The sequence below is a fragment of the Camellia sinensis genome, chromosome 3 (assembly GCF_055761805.1).
Source record: "Camellia sinensis isolate YWXY chromosome 3, ASM5576180v1, whole genome shotgun sequence".
In the NCBI taxonomy this organism is placed as follows: Eukaryota; Viridiplantae; Streptophyta; class Magnoliopsida; order Ericales; family Theaceae; genus Camellia; species Camellia sinensis.
In genome coordinates this window covers 216,516,269-216,540,679 of record NC_138963.1, presented here as the reverse complement: position 1 = coordinate 216,540,679, position 24,411 = coordinate 216,516,269, and the positions used below count along the sequence as shown (strand labels likewise).

The following is a 24,411-nucleotide window of genomic DNA, read 5'->3' as shown; positions in this document are numbered from 1 at the left end:
ATTCTTCCCTCAGCAATTTAATTTTTTTAAATACCAATTTTTCCCTCACTAGGTAAATTACATTGACACCCCTCACATTTTAGAAATTACAATCCTCTCCCTAAGGTTTAAAGTAGCATTACCAATTGACCCCTCGGTTAGTATTAGTTGGAAAAAAAATTATTCGAAAAAAAAATTAATTGGAAAAAAAATATTTGAAAAAAAAAATGTATTTGAAAAAAAAATTATTTGAGAAAAAATAAATTGAAAAAAATTTTGTTAGTAAAATTTTTAAATTTCTGTTTAAAAACCAACATAAACTCATTTTTTGAATTTACGTTTTTTCCTCAAATTTACAAACTGAGACAACATTTTACAAACCAAAAAAATTATCAAACAAGTTTTTATGACAGTTTTTAAAATTTTTGTAAATATAAATTGAAAACTGAGAACGACATGGTTATCAAACAGGCCTCAGATAGTAAAAATATCGTAAAATTAACAAATAATTAAAAAAGTTGCCAACATAAGAAATGACTTATCAAAAGATTCTTAAGCTATGTATGGTTTGATTTTTAGAATTTTTTTTTAAAAAATTAAAAATTAATTTGGTTAAGAAATAAAAAATAAAAAATAATTATCATTTAAGGGTAAAAAATAATTATCATTTTAACTTTTGGACAAATTATATATATTCGTATGGCTGTTTCAATTTAATTTGTAAAACATTATTTCTAACCACTCGAAAGATAAAAATTATATAAAAATAATAAATATTTTTTATTTTTTAACCAATTAATTTTTAATTTTTTTAAAAAAAATTCTAAAAATCAAACCATACATAGCCTAAGAATTTTTTAATAAGTCATTTCTTACGTTGGTAACTTATTTAATTATTTTTCATTTTACAATATTTTTACCATCTGAAACCTATTTGGTAACCATTTCGTTTTCAATTTTTATTTACAAAAATTTTAAAAACTGTCATAAAAACTTATTTGATAATTTTTTTGGTTTATAAATGGTTGTCCCAGTTTGTAAATTTGAGAAAAAAACGTAAATTCAAAAAATGAGTTTACGTTGGTTATTAAACAGAAATTTAAAAATTTTACTAATAATTTTTTTTTTCAATTAATTATTTTTTCAATTAATTTTTTTCCCAATTAATTTTTTTTCAATTAATTTTTTTCTAATTAATACTAACCTAGGGGCAATTGATAATACTACTTTAAACCTTAGGGAGGGGATGGTAAGTTCTAAAATGTGAGGGGTGTCAATGCAATTTACTTAGTGAGGGTAAAATTGGTATTTAAAAAAATTAAAGGGCTGAAGGGAGAATCTATAATGAAACTTTAAACCTTAGAGGAGATGTAATTTCCAAAACGTGAGGAGGAACTGTAATAAATATAAAGCTTAGGAGGTGTCAGTGTAATTTACCCTTTTAAATAAATACACTTTTTAATTTTCTTATAAAATGTGGATTGAGTATGAGTTAAGTTTGAAGTAATACTGCAGAGAAGTGATGTGATTTAAATAAGATAATATGATTTAAATAAAATAATAATTTTTTAATTTTTTGACTTTTTATTTTATTTTATTTTCTTTTGTCAAGGCCATGAATATCGTCATCCTTGACGTGGATCGACAAGAGAGTTCTTCTAGCCCAAGTTTCTTCGATCGGGGTCAAATCAAGTGCGGTATGGTGGAGGGTCCGAACTCCGGAGAATACAGCTTCCTCATACAATACAACAAAACAAATTCATTTTTTTAATATTTTGAAAAGTTAATTAAAAATTAATTTTTTTTATGAAAAATATATAAAAAAATAAAAAAATAATATTACTTAAAATAGATTAAAGTTAATTTTAACCAAGTTTTCAAATTAGGTTATAGTAAATCCAATTTCTTGAGTCCAAACACTAGGATTATTTTGAAAAATAAAAAAAATCAATTAAATAATTTATTAACTTATTTAAATTATAACATTTTTTTATTTTCTTAAACATTGTTAAAAAAAAAAAAAAAATTAAAATTTTTATAATTGATGAAACCATAATTTTAAAATAATAATGTATTTAATATACGTTAGTGCAGGTAGAACACCGATTTCGAAGAACAAGCTGCTAATATTCAGCTTCGCATAACTTTCTAGTGATGTCCTATAAATACATACGCAAAACCGTGAATACCAACCATGCCAGAAGACCCCATAAAAATCTATCAACTCTGAAAAGCGCATGAACTTTAGCCGCCTCCGGAGCTCGAATCTGTTGCAGACAATGGCGGAGGACATGAGGTCATCTGCCGCCGCCGCCACCACATCAAAAAAGGCTTCAAGATCGCTGTGGCCCTCCGTTCTTCGCTGGATCCCTACATCCACCAATCACATCATCGCCGCCGAGGAACGCCTCCTCTCTTTAGTCAAGTACCCCCTCTCCCTTCTCTCTCTAAAAGCCCTAACAATTTTTTTTGAGGGAATTATCTCTGTAGATTGCGAAATCTCGTCACGATTATCATGAATTCAATTATATATGTTGGATTCTTTGGGGGATTTTTTTTTAATTTTTATTTTATTTTCGTTTTTTACAGACACAAATCTTTTTTTCCACCCCCAATTCCTCTTCCTTTTTAGAACGTGGGCTTTTTAATTTGACGATGTCACTGAGTTTGTTATTAAATTTATTTCCAAGACCTCAGTTTTTGTAACGAGATTTGGAAAATTTCATCTTTGTAATGATGTTTAATTATATTTTATATTTTTGGGTATGATTCAAAAACTAATTTTTCTTCTTATTCTTCTTCTTCTTCTTCTTCTTGAGGTCAATCAATGTTTCGTGTTTCTTGCTGAATTGATTCTTTTCGTGAATTTCAGGACTCCATATACTCAAGAACAGGTTAATATAGGTTCTGGCCCGCCAGGGTCCAAGATCAGGTGGTTTCGATCCACAAGCGATGAACCGAGGTTTATCAACACGGTTACTTTCGACAGCAAAGAGGGTTCTCCCACTCTTGTAATGGTTCATGGATATGCCGCTTCTCAAGGCTTCTTCTTTCGTAATTTTGATGCTCTTGCCAAACATTTCAGAGTCATTGCTGTTGATCAACTTGGGTGAGCTTCTGATTGGCTATTGCTTTCTCTTGTTGATTCAACTTTGAAATTCCTAAATAACATTTTCAATCATATACTTTATCTAATCACATTAATGACATCAATCTGCATTTAAGTTGTGAGTATGAACATGTCTTGGCTTCCTGGGTTGCTTTATCTTTCTCACTGAATATGTTAGATGAATTCTGTAGTTCGTTTTGTTACTCTGTTTCGGTGCTTACTACATCATATATGGTTTACAAACTTGTGTGCCTATGATTTTCTTCAGTCTCTAGTTAAGTTTGCATCTACAATTTGGCTTCTGTTTATTGTGTTTGATTGTACAAATGCTTCTTGCCAAGGCAGATTTGAATTTTTGAGGCAATGAAAGGAGCCCAATGTATGAATGTAACTATGACTGTCACTTCTGAATTAGTTGCTCGTTAAGGCTCGCGAACAGCCTCAAAACTAGCCTTATTGTTCTTAACAAAATTGACATGCAATTTGGGTTCGCTTTGATTGGATTTTCAGGCATATCGCATCTGAAAATTTGTTTTTGAGAAACACAGTTTTTTCAGTTCATCGCAAACGTGAAGCTACTTTTTGGTCTTAGTGTGATTTCTGTTTAAGGGATGCAAAAGTAACCAAAAGGTTAATGCTAAACGCTTTTGAGATTCATACTTGATAATGTTCTCAATATGCTTACACTTGGAATTTGGGAGTTGATAACTTGATAGTTGACCAGCAAATAAAATGTTCTGGGACCTTTTCTTTGTTTTTTTTATTCTTTGGCTTTGGTATTTAGGTCTGACTAAAGAAGGAAAATGTTAACATATTTCCTGGTTCATTTTTTCTATCCTTCTGCACCAACAAGAGCAGGAAGGTTCATTAGTTAGAATTTCCACTCCCTTTAAGCTTTTCCAATACTATTTGGGAAAAAAATTCATATAATACAACTTTAGTCCTTTTCGGGTTGCCTTATTTTTTTTTATTAAAAAGTCATTCCATTATTTTGAGCTTTCCTTCAATGCAGATGGAGATTCTTTTTAGTATTCCAGTGTACTTTAGCATCTCCACTTATTTTTTGATGCAGATGGGGTGGATCAAGCAGGCCTGACTTCACATGCAAAAGCACTGAAGGTTAGCTGTTTTTAAGTTAACTTTCACAATTTTGGTTTCCATTCTTTTTTTGAATTACCATATACTTGGACAGAATATGGAGAAACTCTTGGAAATATTTGTTTGTACATTGTTCATGAAATCATTTTAATTACAACTAACGAAGTTAATGCTTTTTGTGTGTTAGAAATCTCCAATGGAGTTTCTGGTTAATAACTTTCTCTTCCATGGATTTGCAATATCATGGGCCACTTGTCAGATTGTGATGTCTGCTTCATTGTTCCTCCTATTAAAATTTGTTGTTCCCATCTGATTAAATAGCTAGAAGTACCCAGGGGTGGTTATTGATATGTCGAAACCTCTAGGGAGGATACTAAGGGTTATTGATATTGTAAGAAGCTCTTACCTATGCTTAATCAAGTTTTTAATTCCTTGAAATAAAATATATTTGACCCTATGTCACATTATTTCACCCTTTTGTATGATTGGCATTTTCTTATTGAAAATATCATAGATATTCTTAAGAGTTTTATCCTTAACTGTCATCTATATTTACACGGTTTTTATTTTTTGAAACATAATATGGTTGCCCCTATGTCATATTATTTATCCTTTCGGATGATTGACATTTTCTTCTTGGAAAAAATTTAGATATTGGTTTGAGTTTTATCACTCTCATATATCTTTTCTTTGTTTTACATTGTTGTGTTTTCTCGGAATATTCAAAAATTCATGTAGTTTCAGTCACTGGTATAAAGGTTTGTGTTTGCATTACCCTTATCTTTCATGACATCATGCTTAATGCCCACTCCAATCTGTGTTCTTGTTGATATTTTGTTGCTCGCAGTCCATCCAATTATACTTGGGCATGCACACCTGCTAAAATACATCATTTCCCTCCATTTCTAACATGCTTCACCTCCGGATATTAGATTCATTTGTGAATCCACTTTTAGCTTTTGTGAGATTGTTTAATTTATTATTTATTTATTTATTATTATTATTAGATCAATGTGCTATTTATTAACATTTCTGGATGAGGAAGATCACTCTTCTAACATGTTGGTTGTGTTGTAACTCAAATGCAGAAACTGAAGCATGGTTTATTGATTCCTTTGAGGAATGGCGGAGGGCCAAAAACCTTACCAATTTTATTTTACTTGGACATTCTTTTGGAGGTTATGTTGCAGCTAGATATGCTCTCAAGGTTATTTTATTCCCATAATGATGTTTGAAGTTCAATTCAAGTACCATGGCTTTTTCTCTTTACTGATATCAATTGTATTTTTGTTGTAGCATCCTGAACATGTCAAACACTTGGTTTTAGTGGGAAGTGCTGGGTTTTCATCAGAGACGGATGCTAGGTCAGAGCCACTCATGCGTTTCAGAGCAACATGGAAAGGAGCTGTATTAAAGCATTTATGGGACTCTAATTTAACTCCTCAGAAGATTATTAGGTGATTTTTTTTTTTGGTGGTTCTTGATGTTCCTCCTATCCCTTTTCTTACTCTCTCTCAAATGCATTATTAACTTGGTTTTGATGAGCTTGAAGGGTAAAGGGTATCAAAATTGTCAATTGCATGTTTTCTATTCTTATTGTTTGTAGATAGCAGGTGATGGCCTCTAGTCATGCATGTGCATAGTGGTGTCCTACACATGAATTTGCATCATTGGTACAACAAATGCCAATTATGTATATGGATGCATATGTGAGTGCATAGATGATGCTATAATTATCGCGATAGCTGGTGTTAAAGAATTATTATTTTCCTTTTATTAATTTTTGATATGGAGAGAGTTTCACTCTGAAACATAGAGTAATAAAAGTAAAACTCCTACCATGTGTTTGTTTTAAAATCCAGACATCTATAAAATATACAATATTATGGACCACACTGGACTTTCATGATGGGATGGGTGTGCATTTTCGTACTCTCACAGATATTATGTGCTGCTTATTTCAGTTTTGTATTATGATTTTTATAGTTGTGCATTAGCTAGATAGCAATAACAGGAAAATTATGACAAAGCTGTAGCAACTAAAACTAGACTCACTCGTGCCGTTGCAAATCTCATTCTTACCCCTGATGGTTATGGAGTCCATTTTACTATATCTGTCAAACTAATTGAAGATAATTCTCTCCTTTTTGGCATGTTTCTTCATGAATGTGTATACAAATCTCAAACTTGTAATCTGTAATTGCTTATGCCAGATACCATTTAGTGGAGGAGTGGATTTGAGTTATGCATGTTACTCACCTTTCCCTGTTATATGCTGGACTTGGGTTTTTAGTTTTACCCCCTGTTCTACTTTGGATATCAGCACCTGTTTTGCATTTGTTGAATGCTCTTAGTTCACATGTGGCACTTAGTTCCAGGACAATGAATTATATCAAGTTGAACTTATCTGTTCTGGTGCCTTTTGGCGGTCTTTTTATGCAGAGGTATTGGCCCCTTTGGTCCAGATATGGTCCGCAAGTATACTAGTGCTAGATTTGGTTCATATTCAACTGGCCAAGTTTTGAATGAAGAGGAGTCCAAATTACTGTCAGGTATTTAAATGGTTTAACTTTTTGTCTGTGGCACATTTTGACTACAATAATCTAATAGTTGCTATTTCAATTCAAGAATATGTGTACCACACATTGGCGGCCAAAGCCAGTGGAGAGCTGTGTTTAAAATATATATTTGCATTTGGAGCATTTACTCGGGTGCCTCTTTTAGAAAGGTGCGGTGATTCTCCTCCTAAACTTGTTTAATGGATTTGTAAATGATAATCACTGCTAAATGGCATGAATTCATTATGTAGTAATGATAGTGTGTTTTTTAGCAAGTAAATAAAAAGAAATGAAAGTGCATTTAAATTCCCCACCTAGGAAGGGTTGGAAGGTAGTAAGTGGCTATTATATAATGACCTCATTCCTTTGGGGTGCAGTGCATCCGAATGGAAAGTGCCAACGACATTTATATATGGCTACGAAGATTGGATGTCTTACGAAGGGGCCCAAGATGCTCGCAAGCATATGAAGGTCCCTTGTGAAATTATAAGGGTCCCTCAGGTTTCTCTCTCTCTCTCTCTCTCTTGCCCCCTAAATTTGTCAAACTGTGCCTTTTCAGTTTCATAAAAGATCTGTTATATGATTTTGCAGGCTGGCCACTTTGTATTCATAGACAACCCAACTGCCTTCCATTCTGCTGTATTATATGGTTGCCGCAAGTTTCTCTCCCCTGACCAGGTTAATGACACCCTTCCTGAAGGTCTGACAGCTGCCTAAAAGAGGATTGTAATTTGTGTGTTTTAGTATTTGTTTGTGTGTATAAGTAATGGGTCTCATTAGGCCCATTATAGATGTCCCAAAATTTTACATAAATTGAACATTCTTTTAGATGTATTTCTATGGTCTAGTTCTTTGTAGATTTCCATTTATATATAGCATATGGTTCCATATCTCTTTGTTCAGATTTAGATTTTTCAAATTTTTGTTTGGTTTGAGCATGTTGCCTACAAACAACAAATTGTGTTTCATATATTGTTCAATTATAATCAGCATTAACAAATTATAGAAGATTTGAATGATCATAGGTTCAAAACAATGTTGGTTGTCATTTTTCAAGATTTCTGCACTACATAATGGTGTGAGTGTCTAATCTTCATTTCAAGGCTTTGTTTTTGGCTGCTTATGGTTTTCAAGCACTGTAGATGTTCACCATAGTAACTAAGTAAATATTAAGTATAATGGCGGTGATACTGTCACCATCCAATAATAATATGACTACATGAGAGAGTAAACCTCACTAATCAGACATAAACATTGAACATTATTCAATACCTATCATATTTACATTGTGAAGTTCACTATACACATAGTAATTGATTAGTAATAATAATACCATGTTTGTATTTGGCCCCGTGGTGAAATGTTTTTTAAGTTAAAAGCTGATAATCAGAAAATAAAAATTAAAAGCATCTTTACATTAGTTTTTAAATAATTAGTTTTTTTCAACTTATTTAAATTATTTATGCCTAGTAAGGCTTCGTTTGGGAACAGGCTAATTTAGTAACTTTTTGGTTATTTAGCTAAAATATGAGCTAAAAAAAATTAGTATGTTTGGGATGAGTTTTTGACTTTTTACGAAAAGATGTGCAAAAAGTAGAGAGAAAAGAGAATCTTTGATTTTTTGATATGGGTTGTTGGTTTTTTGATTTTTTTAGTGACTTTTTGGCTTTTTGATTAAAAAGGTCAATTGTCAAAAAATATGCAAAAAGTAGAGAGAAATAATTTTTTACAGCTTATTTAAATTATTTATGCCTAATAAGCTATAAACAAAAACTGCACTAAACAGATTGGCATAGACTCCTAATTCAAAATAAGTTATAATCACTCACAAAAGTTGTAACAAACAGTCCCTTTGAGGGGTTTTAGATTTTTTACTTGTAAATCATCTTAAGAAGGCTTATTATTGCTTATAAGTAGAGGAAGAGCACAACATCTTCTGTTCCAAATTCTTTTGCTACCACTTCTTTTTCACAATCTCTCATTTAGAGGCACGATATCTCTGTTTCTTGTTTTAAAGTACTCACGGTCATTAAATCTTGTTTTGAAATTCTTCCATCTTAAAGTTCTCCCAACAAATGTAAGTGTAAATTTGGAGAAAGATAGGCTGTGTTTGGTTGTGCTTTTGAAACGTGATTTTACATGCTAGTTTCAGCTCCATGTTTGGTAAGAGTTTTGGAATTAATTTTCCAAAACTCTGCCGAAAGCTTTGTCCATTCTGCGCGTTTCTTGTATTTTTTTTGGCCAGGGGATGACCGCCCAGTCGTCCCTAGGGACTACCACCCGGACGTCCTTGGGGACATCCACTCGGATGTCCTCTGTTGTACAAATTTTTTTTTTTTTTTTTTTTTTTTTTGCAATTGATTTATATAATTGGGAAAAATATTTTCTAAAATTTTTTAAATTTTTAATGTGCTTTAAAATAATTTTGAGTTGTATGTTTAGTTAGGAGTTGTAAATTTTTGTATCACATATCAAATATCACATCAACAATTCCCCACTCAAATCAAACCTCTTTTCCAAAACTATTTTCAAAACTCTTTACCAAACAAATTTTCTACACTCAAATCATAATTCTACAACACACAAACTTAAAATACAACTCATACTCTCAAATCACATTTACAAAACACAACCAAACGCAACCATAATCTTTGACTAAAGTTTGCTCAGAAAGTACTTTATATAGCCTTTTGAATGTAAAATCATGATGCAAAATATTTACCATTAGTTTATAGATGTTATAGGACAAGTCTTCCAAAAGAAGAGAAGTTAAGAGCTACTAAAATTTTCAATTATCTGACATAATCTGCTTACTGTGATAAATTATTACAACGCATGAATCAACAATTAATCTTACACAATGAGGCAAAAAAACAAGAAAATCAAATTTAACTACAGTAGAGCCACCTTACAAATTCTTCATTTACAGAATTACATAGTACTAGTACATCAGAATATTGGCTATTGAACTCAGATTTATATATCCACATAGATTGTCCTTCTGGTTGCTGATGCCAATGCTTCAGCAAGGTTTCATGCCTCTGACAAGTTTACATTGAAGAAGATTTCCAGCTGGACTTACGATTCTTGGGTTGAGGTGAGAAACTCAATCCAAACATTTCCTTTGGAATTTGAACCGACTCTGCAAATCCAACCAATTTCGCAATAAGTGCAGCGCTGTCCTTAATTTGGTTCATGTCTTTTGTGTCAGCCCATAATTGATGGGACAATTGTAGCCTCCTCTGCTTTGTGTTCAACCCAATGCCCCATTTTTGGTAAAGGGCCTCTCTCTCCTTGGCCGGGAACCTCTTAAGAATTTGTTTGCTGAGCTTCTGTCTCTCGCGATTGAGGGCCTTCTTACTGTTCTCACCAAAAGAATAATATTAGAATTCTCTCATAGTAAAAGGGAGACAGGTATTATCCCATGAAAACTGCAATCTACAAGTTATGCAAAATCTCTCTATTCACACAATAAATTGAGTTGATGATTGTTATTTGAAAAAAAACAATGGAATCCAAACTTAAGTAGAAAGCATATCTCAGATTGTATCGTGTTAATTTTCTTCCTTAATGTAGTACTTACAAACATTGTTGAAGTGAATTTGACTTGGATCAATTCCATAGCATTTTCAAAGGATTTTTATTCACTTCTAAAATAAAATTCAAACAAAAGTAAAAATTCAAGAAATGTTCAAAGCAACTTTTGTTCTGTTTTCAAAACCTTTCCTTCATTCTTTCTTCTATACCTTGTTTTTATGGCTTTGTGTGCACTAATGAATTAGCATGAAACAATAAGATGGAATGCTGTAGCCTCTAGTCTAGGGCCAGGAACAACATTTCAGACAAGAATGGTGATAAAACAGGAAAGAATTAGTACCTTTGCTCAGGGGTGACAATCTGACCATCTATCCCAACTTTTGTTCCATGAGATAGTGTAGATTTAAGATAGGACAATCGTCTGAGCTCTACCTCCAAGTAAACTGAGTCTGATGGATCGCCTTTAAAGAGCAAGAAGAAATGGGTTCTGTGGGTCAATGGTACATTGCATGCATCCCAAAGTTCAATTATCTCTCTCCGCCGTGTCTCAAATTCCAAGGGCCAATTGGAAGGGGACTGCTGAGAACCCTTCACCAAGTCCATACCAACATCTTCTACAGTTTTTCCTGGCTTAGTGGCCCTTGACTTGGCCTCATGTACCTATAAATGCATAAACACTTTGTAATCAATAAAATCTATTGATAGGCAAGATTCACAATAAAAGCTAATCGCCAAGAGAAAGTTGATTACCTAATCATTTTGTTCTGTATTGAGGAAATCTCTCGTGACTAATTTAAATGTGTGGATAACCACTATACATTTTCAAAATATTGATGTATTTAAGACAACATGCATGACAGTGCCATATATGAAAAAAATTTCTGAATATGATTATGCATCCATATGGATTTTCATATAGTAATTGGTTAATACTTGGTTCTATTATTGTAAACAATACACTGTCAACTCAACTCAACTTAAAAATAGCCTTGATCCTGAGTATATGCATGATACTATACTTTATCGATAAAAGCATAATACTATTTTTTTATTGAATACATCAAAATGCTTATTTTAATTTCCTTACCTGTATTAGCTATAATCATTTAATATATAAGAAACTGAAGCATAACTGCTCAGGAAAACAAGTGGGAAGAGAGAGAGAGAGAGAGAGAGAGCTGCATGCTCACCAAATCATCACCAGATTGCTGCTCAGATTCCGATTTTGCTACTTCATTGAGTTCTGTGGCACAATTGCGGACTCTAGAACCGTCATCTTCATGAGAAATTTTGGTGTTCTTATCCATTTTGTCCATGGAAGAATAGCACTAGAAGTCAGGAACCAATATATGCTCAGGAAAACAAATGAGAGAGAGAGAGAGAGAGAGTGCATGCTCACCAAATCATCACCAGGTTGCTGCTCAGATTCTGATTTAACTACTTCATTGAGTTCTATGGCACAATTGTCGACACTAGAAACATCATCTTCATGTGAAATTTTGGTGTTCTGATCCATTTTGTCCATGGAATTGTTGACACTAGAAACATCATCTTCATGTGAAATTTTGGTTTTCTGGTCCATTTTGTCCATAGAATAATCATAGACAGAAATTTGAGAGTCTTTTCCACTTAACTTTCCTGTGCTGGCAACATAATTTCCAGAAAGCTTCAGTTGATAACCACCTTCTGGTCTTCTAGGGAAATCTTTCTCAGAACCATTTGGTGGTGTGTTCTCTTTGTGCTCTGCCTTCTCAAACCAAGGAGATGATGCAATTGGCATGAGAATTGCTCTACAGCTTCTGCTTCTAGATAACTTCATGCTTCTAGAAGAATCAGACATATCAGCTTCAGAGGATGTAGGAGATTGTTCAATAAGGCAAGGATTGGCAAAATAGTCAATAGTTTTCTGCATATCCTCAATCTTTTGCTTCAAAACTTCATAGCTGGGGTCCGTATGAATATGACTCAAATCCCTGTTTCCCTTTTCTGGCAATAATGTTACGTCATATTTTATGTTTTTGTATATGCTTGATTCTTCTACTTCAATACACTGAACTTCCTTGCAGTGATCTTCAGAATCTTCATCATGTTTTTGAACAGTCATTTCCCAACCGTGTGATGGGTCAGGACCGAAAAGATTGTCAATAACCACTCGTGGTGAGATGCCATCAGACAGAAACTGGTCTTCAGAATGATCAGGAAGCAAAAAATCGTGTTTGTTGGAATTAAGACTATTGCATCTGTCAGATAAATGAGATGAGTTTGATGTGATAACTGAGCGAAGAGGATCTACCACCTTTGACAATTCTGATGCTGAATATTCATCTACCCATGCATTTTGCATATAAGGTTCCAATTCACATTCAGCCTTAAAAGAGGGAAAGGAACAAGAATCAGACTCATGAACATGCACTTCAAATTAGATTTAGCAACTGGCACTTGATTAAAATGATAACCACCATACCAACGACCTTGAAACTTGATATTGACCAACTGACTGTAACAAATCCTGAACATGAGATTCTGCATGATCACGTTGTTTTTTAAGCTCTTTGATCTCTTTATCCATCTGTGCATTGAAGAGATAAGTAAATGAAACAAACATCTAAAAAAAGGGCCACATAAACATGATTTGACCATTGAAATTTGATCATTACATAAGCAACAAATCCTAGCATACATGCAGAGAAGTCAAGGTTGCTTAGAGTTGAAAAGTGCCACAATAAAACGTTTGCATTCTTAAGTGCAACAGTTCTCATTTCTAAGCCACATCAAATGTCATAATCCATGAGATCAACAAGGCCCAGAATATTTATCATTAATCACTTGTTTTTGATGAAATTGCTAAATGAGTTGGCAACCTTTAAACAAATATTGATTGTGTCATGGACTTTATTTTACAAGCTTGGTCATTCACCCATCATCAAAGTACATGTTACCAGGATTCTGGAAATATAAAGCTAGTGAAGGACTTCAAAGTCTGAAATGATTGAAATTATCAGGACTATACAGCCTAATAGACAATACTTAAGAGGGAATATATGATCATCACTATTTCTAACTGTCATATTTGCATATGATGAACATTCTAACTTCACAATTTGCTCGTAGATGTCATGAAACTGACCGATCAATACTACAGAGAAACTTAGAATTCAATTCCTCCAACAAGATGTTTAAAAAAAAAAAAAAAAAATAAATAAATAAGAAGAAGAAGAAGAAGAAGAAGAAGAAGAAGAAGAAGAGGAAAAGGGATACCCCAGTTTAAAATGCCACTTATGCTCTCTACTGGCCAATTAGCATGCCTGTGTCTCTGTGCCATAAAAGTCATAGATGTCAGTTTCATTACCTTTTCAATGAGAAGTTCCTTCTCTTTCAGTAATGCTGCAGACTTGGGCATGTCAGACATTGATGCTAAGCTCCTCAATTCACCCTCCAGTTTGGCCAACTCTCTCTGTAACTGCTTTACCAATGCCTTATCTGACATCACTACATTGACCTGTGCATTAGTACTTACCTGCTCGGCACAACTAGCAAACAAGAGCGTGTTTCTTGATTGCTCAACATGACTGCGTGCAGGGCTCATGGTGCAAATGATGGCAGTTCTTGCATTGCCTCCTAATGAATTCTGCAGTATTCGTGTCAGCTTGGAGTCTCTGTAGGGTATGTGTCCATTTCGTCCTTTGCTGTGCCCAATCAAAAATAAAAAGAAATTAACAGGGATCTCACCTTTGTAAGTAGCGGATAAACGGGATGACCCCACTTAGTATTGGTTGCGGTTTTCATTTGTTGAAAGTAACATGTAAACAATACCACATGGTAGAGTATCTATTAATTTTCCAAAGCTAGGAGCATATGGTTGTTTGAAAAAGCCCATCAGCTATCAGACAGGCTTTTCGCTTAATTTTATTTACCTAATTGGAATTCTAAAATCCATCTTCATGAAAAAGAAAGTTGATTGGAGGTTCTAAGATGAAGATGCTTTTTTTTTTCAAATTTTTTTTTGTTCAAAGGTGATGGAATACAACCAAGGGTATCCCTCCCCCTCCCCATAAACCCAATGCAGATGATTATGGGACTTGGTCCCATGCCTCTGGCACCTTTGCCAAGAGACTTTACCAGCTAAGCTAGCTGACATTTTCAAAGATGAGAGAATTGAAAATCATTGATTCTGAGTGGAACATATGAAAGAGAAGTTAACCTTAATTTGCGAATAACAGTTCCAAGGGTTAGTAAACTGCGGTTAATGTGGCAACCCTCTTTCAGTCTTGCACCAGCTGATAATGTCTGAGAAGATCGCTCACTTCCAGCAAGATCAACAAAATTCTGGACAAAGAAACCAATTTGAATTATACATTTTCCACTTGCTATCTTTTTAAAGTAAAGAATCAATAGAAAAGCTTTGGGAAGATAATTTTCAACTGGATACTAATCACAGTAAAAATAACTTCCAAGTTCCATACCACATAAGCTGTAAGAGTACTTGACTTTCGAGCGCCTAAAAATTCACGAGTAGAACTTTCAACTGTCTGCAAGAATCCATTTTTAGCCTTTTAGGTGGAAAAGTCAATGAAGAGTTTAAACACTTCAAATATGTATTAGGCAATAACCACTGTAGGAAATGACAGCATACCAATCGGATAATTTGATGAGACCTGGAACTCATTTCATTCAGAGTGGTCTCCCCTATTTGTCTTTGAGCTGCATGAATGCAAAACCACTAAATAGACATGTAATGTCTTCTAAGAAAACAGGGCTACTAGGACTGACCTTACCTCCACAGACAGAGAGGAGCCCCTTTAGGTGGTTCCAGTCCCTCAAAGTCTCCTCAATAAGTTTCTCAACGACAGTTCCTCTCTGCAAAAGAAAGAAGAGACCAACTAATGATGTTTGTGATTCTTCATTTGTATTTACATCAAGTATGATATTCACCTCTGGATCATCAAGGAGCCTAAGTGGAGTACTTTCTGGACTTAGGAGGTCTCTGACAACTTCATTGTAAATCTCCATGGCAGAGAATTTCAATACAAATTCCCTACCATTACACTAGAAGTTTTAAAGGAAAAAAATACAACACCCATGAATTAGGAGTAAAAAACCATAATGGACTAATCAAATCTAAATGGGGAGAATAATGGCATTTCTAGAGTACCTTGTGTATGTAGTTGAATAAATCCGCTATTGTATATTCAGTAATTCCAGACATCGTGTATGTCTTTCCACTGCTTGTCTGCCCATATGCAAAAATTGTTGCTGGAAAATCATTTTACTAGTGAAAATATTGGTATGGTATACAATTTTAGGTAAAAATGAAAACCAAGGATGGATGAAAAGAACACTCACAATTAATTCCACTGACAACTGAAAGAGTAACTTCTTTGGCTCCTTCGTAGTACACCTGTTTTGTGGAGCACTCAGACCCAAATACTCTGCCTGTTCCCAGAAAATTGACCAAAGCAAAAGATCAAAGAAGGAAAAGAATTGATGGTCAAAGATATAGACTTACAATGAATTTCAAAAATAAAAAAATAAAAAAATTGATGAAATGCTGGAATCCGTGTGAATTTATTTATGTGAACCAACTTGGTTAGATATGATAATGCAGCCTACGTCTGCTGGAAAATTCAGGGAAGGTTGTTCCATATACTTCATTCAAATCTTTGCTTGGGTTTAAACACATTCCTGCTCATCAAAATATGCAACACAAGCATCCCCATGAAAAACTTTGATTTTTGTCAAATTTTCCGCATATGATACCCTATTTAAATGCTTGACCAAGATAAAGTGCATTCTAAATAAATTTATTTTAAACATAGAAAACCAAGAAACTATTTGAAAGAAAATGTCTATCCAAGAAGTAAAACTATCCCAATATCCAAACCAAATGGAAGCATGCTTAAAAGATAAAAAATGAGCATTCAAAATTGATGTACTTTTCACACTTAAACCTGAACCGTGATCATCTGTACAGACTCCCTACTTTCTCAACGTGTGAATGAATTGATACAGACCTATATATAACAATGCATAAAACTACGGAAAACAAAAACTATGCCAGCTGAAAGGCTGAATATTTGCTTACCAAATGTATAAGCAGTTGGAAACAATGACCGATCTGTTGTGTTATTCTTGAATATGATTGTTGTGTTGTTGATGCATTCCCAATCTGAAACATCATTTCTCGCAATTTCTTTGTCATTCAATGGCCTCAGCCTTACCGAAACAAATATCTTCTCTTCATGGGCATTTGATCGCGCATCCCAATGTGTAAGCTCATCCCCACTAATTGACCCCATTTCTTACCCTCTCTATTCCGCCAAATCTAACACACTTGAGTGAACTACCAAGGGTAGATCAGACACAATCTCCTTGAAATTCCTTCATTCTTAGATTCTTTATTTTGAACCAACAACATTCTGGAGTAGTTTTTTCTCTGGATTTCTCACCCGTTTCACAAAACCTTGGCATTATTTTGCAATTCAATCTCTCATAGTGATATATCTTTTTCTTTCACCTCCCGAATGAGTTCATGCTATCCTTTAAATCTTCCCTGAAACAACACAACCCCCAATGAAACTTCATGTTTGTTATAACCCCAAAAAAAAACCTTCTTTAGAAATTCCTTTATACACATACATTGAGGACAATACATACAGAAATATATACATAAGTGCAACATGTACATGTTTTACAAGTGTAGCATGATTTTTATGTGTTTGTACAACATTTAAATCAGAAACTTTTATCAGATTTGATTACATTACAATACATCCAAATCAAGCTCCTTTTACCTCTTTCAATTCCTATACAACATACATGCAGTGATTCTTAACAAGATATTTCAGCCCAAATGTCAAACTTTCTCGCACGTAAATCCTAATTTTCAAAACCGTCAGCTAAAATTTTCATAATATTTCATGAAAACTTCTTACCTTACGTAGATTCAATCCCATAAACAAAACACAGATCTTCCGAAGAAGTTGGCACCATTGCAGAGAATGCGAACAGAATTGGGCTCTGAATTTTTTTTTTTTGAGAAGTTGAGAGTTCGATTGTGAGAGTTAATGACTAAAGAAAGAGTGAATGGGCTTAAAAGACGGAGAGAAGTCGGAGTCTGCAGAGAAAATCGGCGAAAAATTTGGAAAAATATCCAAAGAGTTTTGAAAGATGAAGATGGAGAAGAAACTCTGCAATGGTGGATCCCATTTTCTCTCTCTTCTTTCTCTGTCTTCGTGAATGTGCTACAGAGATATGACTTAAATAACATGACTTGTCTTAAAAAAGATAGTAACTTTTTAACTTTTTTAAGAATATCAAACCTAACCTTAATAATAGAATGTTAAAAATAAGATTACATTATTAATTTTAAAAATGAGTAATAATATAAGGTAAATTACACCGACACTCGGTGAGATTTCTGTTTAATATAGATTATTTCTCACATTTAAAAAATTACATTAAGGGGTTGTTTGGATTGTCTTAAATAAGTGTATTTTTTGTCTTTTGGACTAAAAAATTGAGGTTGAAAATATGGATGTTTGGGTTAACTTTTTGACTTTTTATGAAAAAATGTGTAATAAAAAATTATAAAAATTGATTTATAGGGAAAAATTCGAATTGGGAGTTATGCAGTCGTGATTGTTGACTTTTGGTGAATAGTGTTAATTTTTTAACTTTTTGAATAACTTTTTGACTTTTTGACTTTTTTACAAGTTCTCAAACTTGGCCTTATTCTTTTGTTAGATTAAAATAACATATTTATCCGTTAGTCTTTATATATACATATAAAATAATAAAGATATTTGTTTATGTCATTTCAAAAAAATAATAATCATCTTCTTTGATTTAACTCACACAAAAAATTGAGTTTATTTTATTTTATTTTATTTATTTTTACTGATTTTTTAAAATATTTTAAGTAATTTTTTATTTTTTATTTTTTTTATATACACCTAATTTAGATATACATAAGAAGTATAATATTTTATGATTTTTTTTTAAATTCACCAAATACAAAAAAAAAATACAAAAATATAAAAATTCAATACATTATCTTATTTTCTTGTATTTAATAGATTTTTTTTTGAAAATTTTTTTGCACAAATTTTATACTTTTTAAATATATCTAAATTAAATTGATTTAATCTACATATAATGGTGGAAATAAAAATGAAAAATTATATTCATATATAAAATTTTATACAAAAAATATCATAAAAATGTTGTGATAGTGATATTATTGAAAATATAAACCATGTTTATATATGTTTTGTTTTAAAGTGAAAGGTCACCATTAAGTTATATCATTGTGTTTGAAAATTCTATATAAAATTTATGTTTGTATATCATTACTTAATAAGAATATGTTCAGGTAGAATTTAATTATGAAAAGTTGTAGAATGTAGTCAAGAATCATGATGATAAGAAAAAGAAATGGTAGAAAAAAAGCCAAGATAGTCATTTAGAAAATTTTAGAGCATGACATTAGTAATCTAGGAAGCAATTTGTAATGAGATTACAAATTTTAAGGAGAGGAATATAAATTTTTTAATTGTGAAAAGGGACCTGTATTAAACAGAAATGTCAGGATGTCAGTGTAATTTACCCAACAATATACAAATCTTTTACTTTTAAAACAAAACAGCTATGAAAATGATTTATATTTATAAAATTTGAAATTGTCATGTCATTCTTCTTATGTTTGCTATATCAATTTAGGTATAGATAGTTTTTAATTTTATTTATTATTATTATTATTATTATTTTTTATTATGGCAAAAACAATATGCATGTCACATAACTTTGGTATAATTGTATTGATCTCTCTTTTACTAAAACCAAAACAAATAAAATTATGTAGATAGTTTGTGGACACAATAATAATTAATAGTAACATATACATTTTAATGTAAAAGGATGATAACATTTAAAAAAAAAAAATTTATATGACTAACAAATGACTGATGATAAGGAGATAAAGCATTTTATTTATGAAAAACTTACAGAGTTTTTTGTTTTTTGTTTTTTTTTTTCAAATTTTAAGAGAGGTGGGTGTAATTTGCTCAAAAAATTAGTAAGGGTTATTTACAAGTAAATATTATATGAACAAACTTTTTTTATAGTTTCTTTTTGCAAATCCATGTGATGTGTGTGTGGGTAACAAAATTTTGATATTTGAAATGATTTTTTGTTTAAATTAAATGGAAGGAACAACTCATTTACCACGGAAGATGGTAAAGTATGTTTGTATAATGAGACTAACAAAAATTGACTTATGTGCTACATGTGACATTATTTTGAGGGCACAACTAAAAATGGAAGGAATAATTTGAAATTTTAGTGAAAATACATGGGACAAAATAAAATTTTAATGAAAGTACAAAAAATGCTAACATTGAGAAAAATCTCAATGTCTGGCAGGTCATAATTGTTATTCTCCTTGTTGGTCATGGTAAAATTGTACTCTTCTTGATGGAACTACCTGTTCATGGTTGGGAACATTTAAGACTCGTAAGTAGGTCTAGTTTGAAGATTATCACACTATACGAACACATCAAATTGTTGACTCTGTTCATCAAATTGATGGAACTATCTGTTCATCAGTCATGGCATATCCATTGCAAGATTCCAATGACTTCTATGTCTAAATGCTTTCCTTTCTTATGGTAAAATCGGTGACAGTCAGCGATTTATTTAAAATTTAGCGTCAACCGTTTACAGCATAAAAGCACATTCATGTTTGACAAAAAAAGCAAATCAAGTATCTGAGGCCATTAAAACACGTAAAATTTTAATACACACCAAGCATTGCCCTCTGCTACCTAATCTAGCAGATGGTTGCATAACCTCTAACAAGTTTGAACCTAGATCTTACCATTGCCTAATCAATGCTCATACATGCAATAATGGGTGAATACAGTGACAATGACCAAAGCAGTCCCTGCAGCAAGTATGGAATAAAAATTGAAAAATATCGCAAACAATTGGATTCAGAAATATCAGTTTAGAAACAACATCAGAGATAATTATTTTATTTTATTTTTATTTAGAACAAGAGGCTCAGAACCACAGCAATGTATACATATTTGTGTTTCAATATGATTGTGTGTATATGAATCATTGTTTAAGTCGTATCCATCAAAAAATTGATCTTTGTGAAGACCATTCTATTTGATCATTGCATTTATCCGTCAGCAACAATGTTGCAAAACCAGGTAAAGAGGGCAGACCAGATGTGCAACTTCAGTGAGCATACCCCTTCACATCCCCAATTGTTGTGAAACCCCTGCTTTCTCTCTTAAGCTCCTGCATAACTAAAATTCTCCGTCTGGCATAACCAGAGGATTTCTGGCACAGCTTTCTCAAAAACATAGGTTAGCTAATCTTGGTAGTTGTACCAAAGTTCACAGCAATGGCATGTGTTTGCTTCCCTAACAAAATTCAAGAGATCCGCCCAACAAAATTTTGCATGCCAAAAAACATATGCGCATCTGTGGGGAAATATGAGTTTCCGAAAGACATGATTCCACTATTTGTCAGTGTGATAATAAAAAACCACCATGAATCTGTTCATCAGCCTTCACACGTTATGCAGAATGAAAACTATTCTAAGAATGAGGAGCCAAATTGAATATCGCACAAAGCCGTCAAGTTCTTTGGGTGTTGAGATTCAAAGACCAAGGAATCAGTCTGATTGTGCACTAAGGTCCATGAGCAATCAGTTTCAATCCTTCCATGAGACTATAACTGCTGGTGTTTCTTCTCAAGCTTCTTCTCTTAAAGAAAAAGATCAGCGGCTTTTCCATCATTCCGTGGTATGCCTCCGCTTCAGATAACTCCCCAGCGCATTTCCGCCTTAACTGTCCGAGGTAGATAATCAATTCTCACAAAAACTTGGCTCACCAGTAATTGCCACAAGAGCAATCACCATTCCTAAAATGGTGAAACCTCTTTCCATCTCTCACAATGATTTCTCTTGCTACCACCTTTGACATGAACTTGAATGCATTATGGCAGTCCCCACAGATCCTAAGGTTCTTGAAGACCCTAACCGTGGCTCCAAGTGGAAGCTTCAGGAGCCCAAATGCAACTGCAAGCTTCTCACTGTGAGTAGATAAAGCATACTCTTTTTGTTCAGATTCCATATCATGCAACACATATTTGGTGTCAGGAACATATCCTAATTTCCTCATCTTCAGTCCCAGCTCTTCAAGATAGTTGTACACTGCTTGCACCTCAGGGTGTACTGTGTCATCCACCAAGAATACATGTACACTGCTTTCAACCTCAACCCAACTACAACCGGGCTCCTTCTTCACCCCTCGGTCCCTCATCAACTTCCGCACTTTGGCCACGCTATCCCACCGGCCCACATTGGCATACATGTTTGACAAAAGTATGTAAGTTCCATCATGTTGTGGCATCAGCTCAAACAGTCGTTCTGCAGCCTCAATCCCCACATCCATGTTCCCATGAATCCGGCAACCAGAAAGCAGAGCCTCCCAAATTGGAGCACCTGGCTCAAAAGGCATAGTCTGGACCACGCCTTTTGCTTCAGAGATTTTTCCAGCTCGACACAACAAATCAATTAGACGGGCATAGTGATCTTCACCTGGACTTATACCATATAGTTTATGCATGGAATTGAAATAATTACGTCCTTGTTTAACTAGACCTGCATGGCTACAAGTGGAGAGAACTGTGAGGAAGGTTATCCGATCAGGTAATATGTTTTCCTTCAACATCTGTTCGAAATGTTCTAGAGCTTGAGCACCATGTCCATGCTGCCCCAAAGCAGCAATCATGGCATTCCAAGATACCGAATCCGCATAAGGCATTGTTAGAAACACACAGTGTGCAGCCTCAACAACACCACATCTAGCATACATTGTTATTAGTGCATTACCAGCTGAGAGGCTTGAATCAAAACCAAACCGGACAAGCTGAGCATGGAGCTGGCGTCCATGCTCCAATGCTGCAAGCGCAGCACAAGAAGTAATAGCTCCTGCAAATGCATAATCACATGGCTTGAGCCCCTCTAACTTCATCTGGCTAAACAGCTTCAGACCTTCTTCCCCAAACCCATTCTGTGCAAGTCCTGATATCATAACGGTCCATGTCAAAAGGTTTCTCTCTGGCATCTCAGTAAAAAAAGACCTAGCTTCATTAATTCGCCCAGCATTCACATACGCTGATAAAATTGCATTCCATGAAACAAGGTCTCTTGTGGGCATGCTACTAAAAATCAACCGGGCTTCATCAACTTTGCCACATTTCCAATACAAGGTAATCAATGCATTATTCACAGACAATGAAACATCCTGTGAAAGTTTTTCCATCCGTAGAATGTAAGCGTGCACCTGCTTTCCATGGAGGAACAATCCAGCATTAGCACAAGCGCTAAGAACACTTGTGTATGTAAACTCATCATGCTTTATCCCTGATAAATGCATCTTTCTGAACATTTCCAATGCTTCAGGCACGAAACTATTGTGCACGTAACCTGAAATCATCGCATTCCATGCAACCACCAATTTTTCATTCATCCCATCAAAAACTTGACGAGCTGCATCAAGATCACCATTCCTCACATAACCTGTAATGATTGTTGTCCATGACAACTCATCTCTCACACGCATCTCATCAAATAACTTCTTGGCTGCAGCCATCAATAATGATGAAGATGCTAATGGTGAAGAGGCACACTTCACATAAACCGATATAAGGGCATTTACTACTGAAGTGACCAACCCAGTTCCTGATTTCGCAACTGCACAATGTAGCTGCTGGCAATGAGTTTCTTGATCAGCAATGAGTGCCAAAGCAGCAAGTATGCTAGTGAAAGTGTAATTATCAGGCTCAAAATCATCCCGCTTCATGTCACGAAAGAGTTCAATAGCAGCATGACCGTCATTATTATGTGAATAGCTTGTGATCATGGCATTGTAGCAAACAGTGTCCCGAACACTTAACGGGGTTCTTTTAAATATCTCTCGGGCCAACTCTGGGTTACCAGCAGCGGAGTATGCAGCAATCATCGTCGTTCTTGCAACAATGTCTGGTTCGGGAATTTTGTCGAACAAGTGGTGAGCGTAGACAAGATAAGATGATTTGCAGTAGATATCGATCAAACGGTTGAGGATGTGGCCGCGTGGCCTGAACCCAGAAGTAATCATGTGGGCATGGACGCAACGGGCGAGGGAATAGGAGGTGGAACTATGTGGGCAGCATAGTTGAAGCTGGGCAGCGTAACAGTTGGCCACAGAGCGAATGTCAGATTCACGGAGGCTTTTGATGAGGTTTATGGATGTGGAGGCAGCAGCAGCAGCATTCTTCATGTCTGTATCGGTTAGAAATCATGGTTTTGATCTTGTCCTAGAAATCATGATTTTTGTCACTGGTTGTGAGGAGGACACTCGACGAGGAGGGCTTGGGCACTGAAAACCCGGAGGCAAGGGCGAAAGAGACGGTGTTGATCTCGCTGGCGAAGTGTTCCTTGGTTTGTTTGCTCTGTTGATTCAAATGCGGCTTGTTCAATCTGGCGCCATTGAGGTCATTGTCAAGTGAAGAATCAGTTGAATCTCTCAAAGGGTTTGGTTTGTGGGCTTCTCTTCTCTCGTCCCCTGTTGAGTGACTGGATAGTCCAATCAAGAAACCGAATTCATTACAAAGTTGTTTTTCAATTTTTAATTTTTTAATTTTTTTTAATTATCAATGTTAAACCATCTCTACTGCTTCATCAAACTAGGTATCACATTTAAATTTTGGTAAAAAAAGTCACTTTTTGGTGCTCCAATAATTTTAACAAATTGGTATCAAATTGAGAAAATATCAAACCTTTCACCAAACTGAGGATGACTCTCTCCTTTCACCAAATCACTGTGTATAGAGATGGCAATTTGAACTCGGTCCGACGGGGATCCGATCCCTCGACTCCGAATTGAACGGTTTTTTTCCGAAAAATACTCCCAACGGACCGAAAATGGTATTTAAAAACAAATTCCCGATAATATTCGGGCCAGAAACGGAGATATATTTTCCAACCCCGGCCCGTCCCATTCAGCCCCCGACTTTGTTTTTATATATATATATATAAGTGAGTGTTGTGTGCTTGTTTATATATATATATAT

The 24,411-nt window shown here is 34.2% G+C and overlaps 3 protein-coding genes across 6 annotated transcripts; 1 reads left to right on the top strand and 2 right to left on the bottom strand.

Annotated features, from left to right (window-relative positions):
- The first annotated feature begins 1,700 nt into the window (after positions 1 to 1,700).
- LOC114259523 (alpha/beta-Hydrolases superfamily protein) lies at positions 1,701 to 7,646 on the top strand. Its single transcript, XM_028199539.2, has 9 exons — positions 1,701 to 2,404; positions 2,852 to 3,088; positions 4,161 to 4,207; positions 5,275 to 5,393; positions 5,483 to 5,643; positions 6,629 to 6,738; positions 6,815 to 6,914; positions 7,122 to 7,245; positions 7,336 to 7,646. Exons 1-9 carry the CDS (start codon positions 2,217 to 2,219, stop codon positions 7,459 to 7,461), a joined length of 1,212 nt encoding a protein of 403 aa, XP_028055340.2. The 5' UTR covers positions 1,701 to 2,216; the 3' UTR covers positions 7,462 to 7,646.
- Positions 7,647 to 9,513: 1,867 nt separating this feature from the next.
- On the bottom strand, positions 9,514 to 16,831 carry LOC114258475 (kinesin-like protein KIN-7C). Of its 4 annotated transcripts, none has more exons than XM_082917526.1 (14): positions 16,364 to 16,831; positions 15,625 to 15,714; positions 15,434 to 15,534; positions 15,214 to 15,327; positions 15,057 to 15,138; positions 14,915 to 14,982; positions 14,745 to 14,810; positions 14,483 to 14,607; positions 13,631 to 13,967; positions 12,746 to 12,850; positions 11,681 to 12,649; positions 11,472 to 11,609; positions 10,622 to 10,941; positions 9,514 to 10,104 (listed from the first exon to the last, which is right to left on the bottom strand). In XM_082917526.1, the coding sequence occupies exons 1-14, from the start codon at positions 16,575 to 16,577 to the stop codon at positions 9,795 to 9,797; spliced, it is 3,039 nt and encodes a 1,012-aa protein (XP_082773652.1). In that variant the 5' UTR covers positions 16,578 to 16,831; the 3' UTR covers positions 9,514 to 9,794. The 4 variants fall into 4 exon arrangements, with proteins under 4 accessions (XP_082773652.1, XP_082773653.1, XP_028054228.2 ...); XM_082917527.1 differs by having other exon boundaries at positions 9,654 to 10,104; positions 11,472 to 11,579; positions 16,364 to 16,718; XM_028198427.2 differs by having other exon boundaries at positions 9,654 to 10,104; positions 15,434 to 15,511; positions 16,364 to 16,469.
- Positions 16,832 to 20,283: 3,452 nt separating this feature from the next.
- LOC114320203 (Pentatricopeptide repeat (PPR) superfamily protein) lies at positions 20,284 to 23,940 on the bottom strand. The gene has a single exon (XM_028267318.2). It carries the CDS (start codon positions 23,616 to 23,618, stop codon positions 21,180 to 21,182), a length of 2,439 nt encoding a protein of 812 aa, XP_028123119.2. The 5' UTR covers positions 23,619 to 23,940; the 3' UTR covers positions 20,284 to 21,179.
- Between the last annotated feature and the right edge of the window lie 471 nt (positions 23,941 to 24,411).

Coding starts and splice junctions, on each gene's coding strand:
- LOC114259523 (XM_028199539.2), top strand. CDS start 2,217: ATGAACTTTAGCCGCCTCCGGAGCTCGAATCTGTTGCAGACAATGGCG. Junction 5,394..5,482: donor CAGCTAGATATGCTCTCAAG/GTTATTTTATTC, acceptor TTTTTGTTGTAG/CATCCTGAACATGTCAAACA. Junction 6,739..6,814: donor GGAGTCCAAATTACTGTCAG/GTATTTAAATGG, acceptor TTTCAATTCAAG/AATATGTGTACCACACATTG.
- LOC114258475 (XM_082917526.1), bottom strand. CDS start 16,577: ATGGGGTCAATTAGTGGGGATGAGCTTACACATTGGGATGCGCGATCA. Junction 14,811..14,914: donor CTCATCAAATTATCCGATTG/GTATGCTGTCAT, acceptor GGATTCTTGCAG/ACAGTTGAAAGTTCTACTCG. Junction 10,105..10,621: donor ATTGTCACCCCTGAGCAAAG/GTACTAATTCTT, acceptor TGGTGAGAACAG/TAAGAAGGCCCTCAATCGCG.
- LOC114320203 (XM_028267318.2), bottom strand. CDS start 23,618: ATGAAGAATGCTGCTGCTGCTGCCTCCACATCCATAAACCTCATCAAA.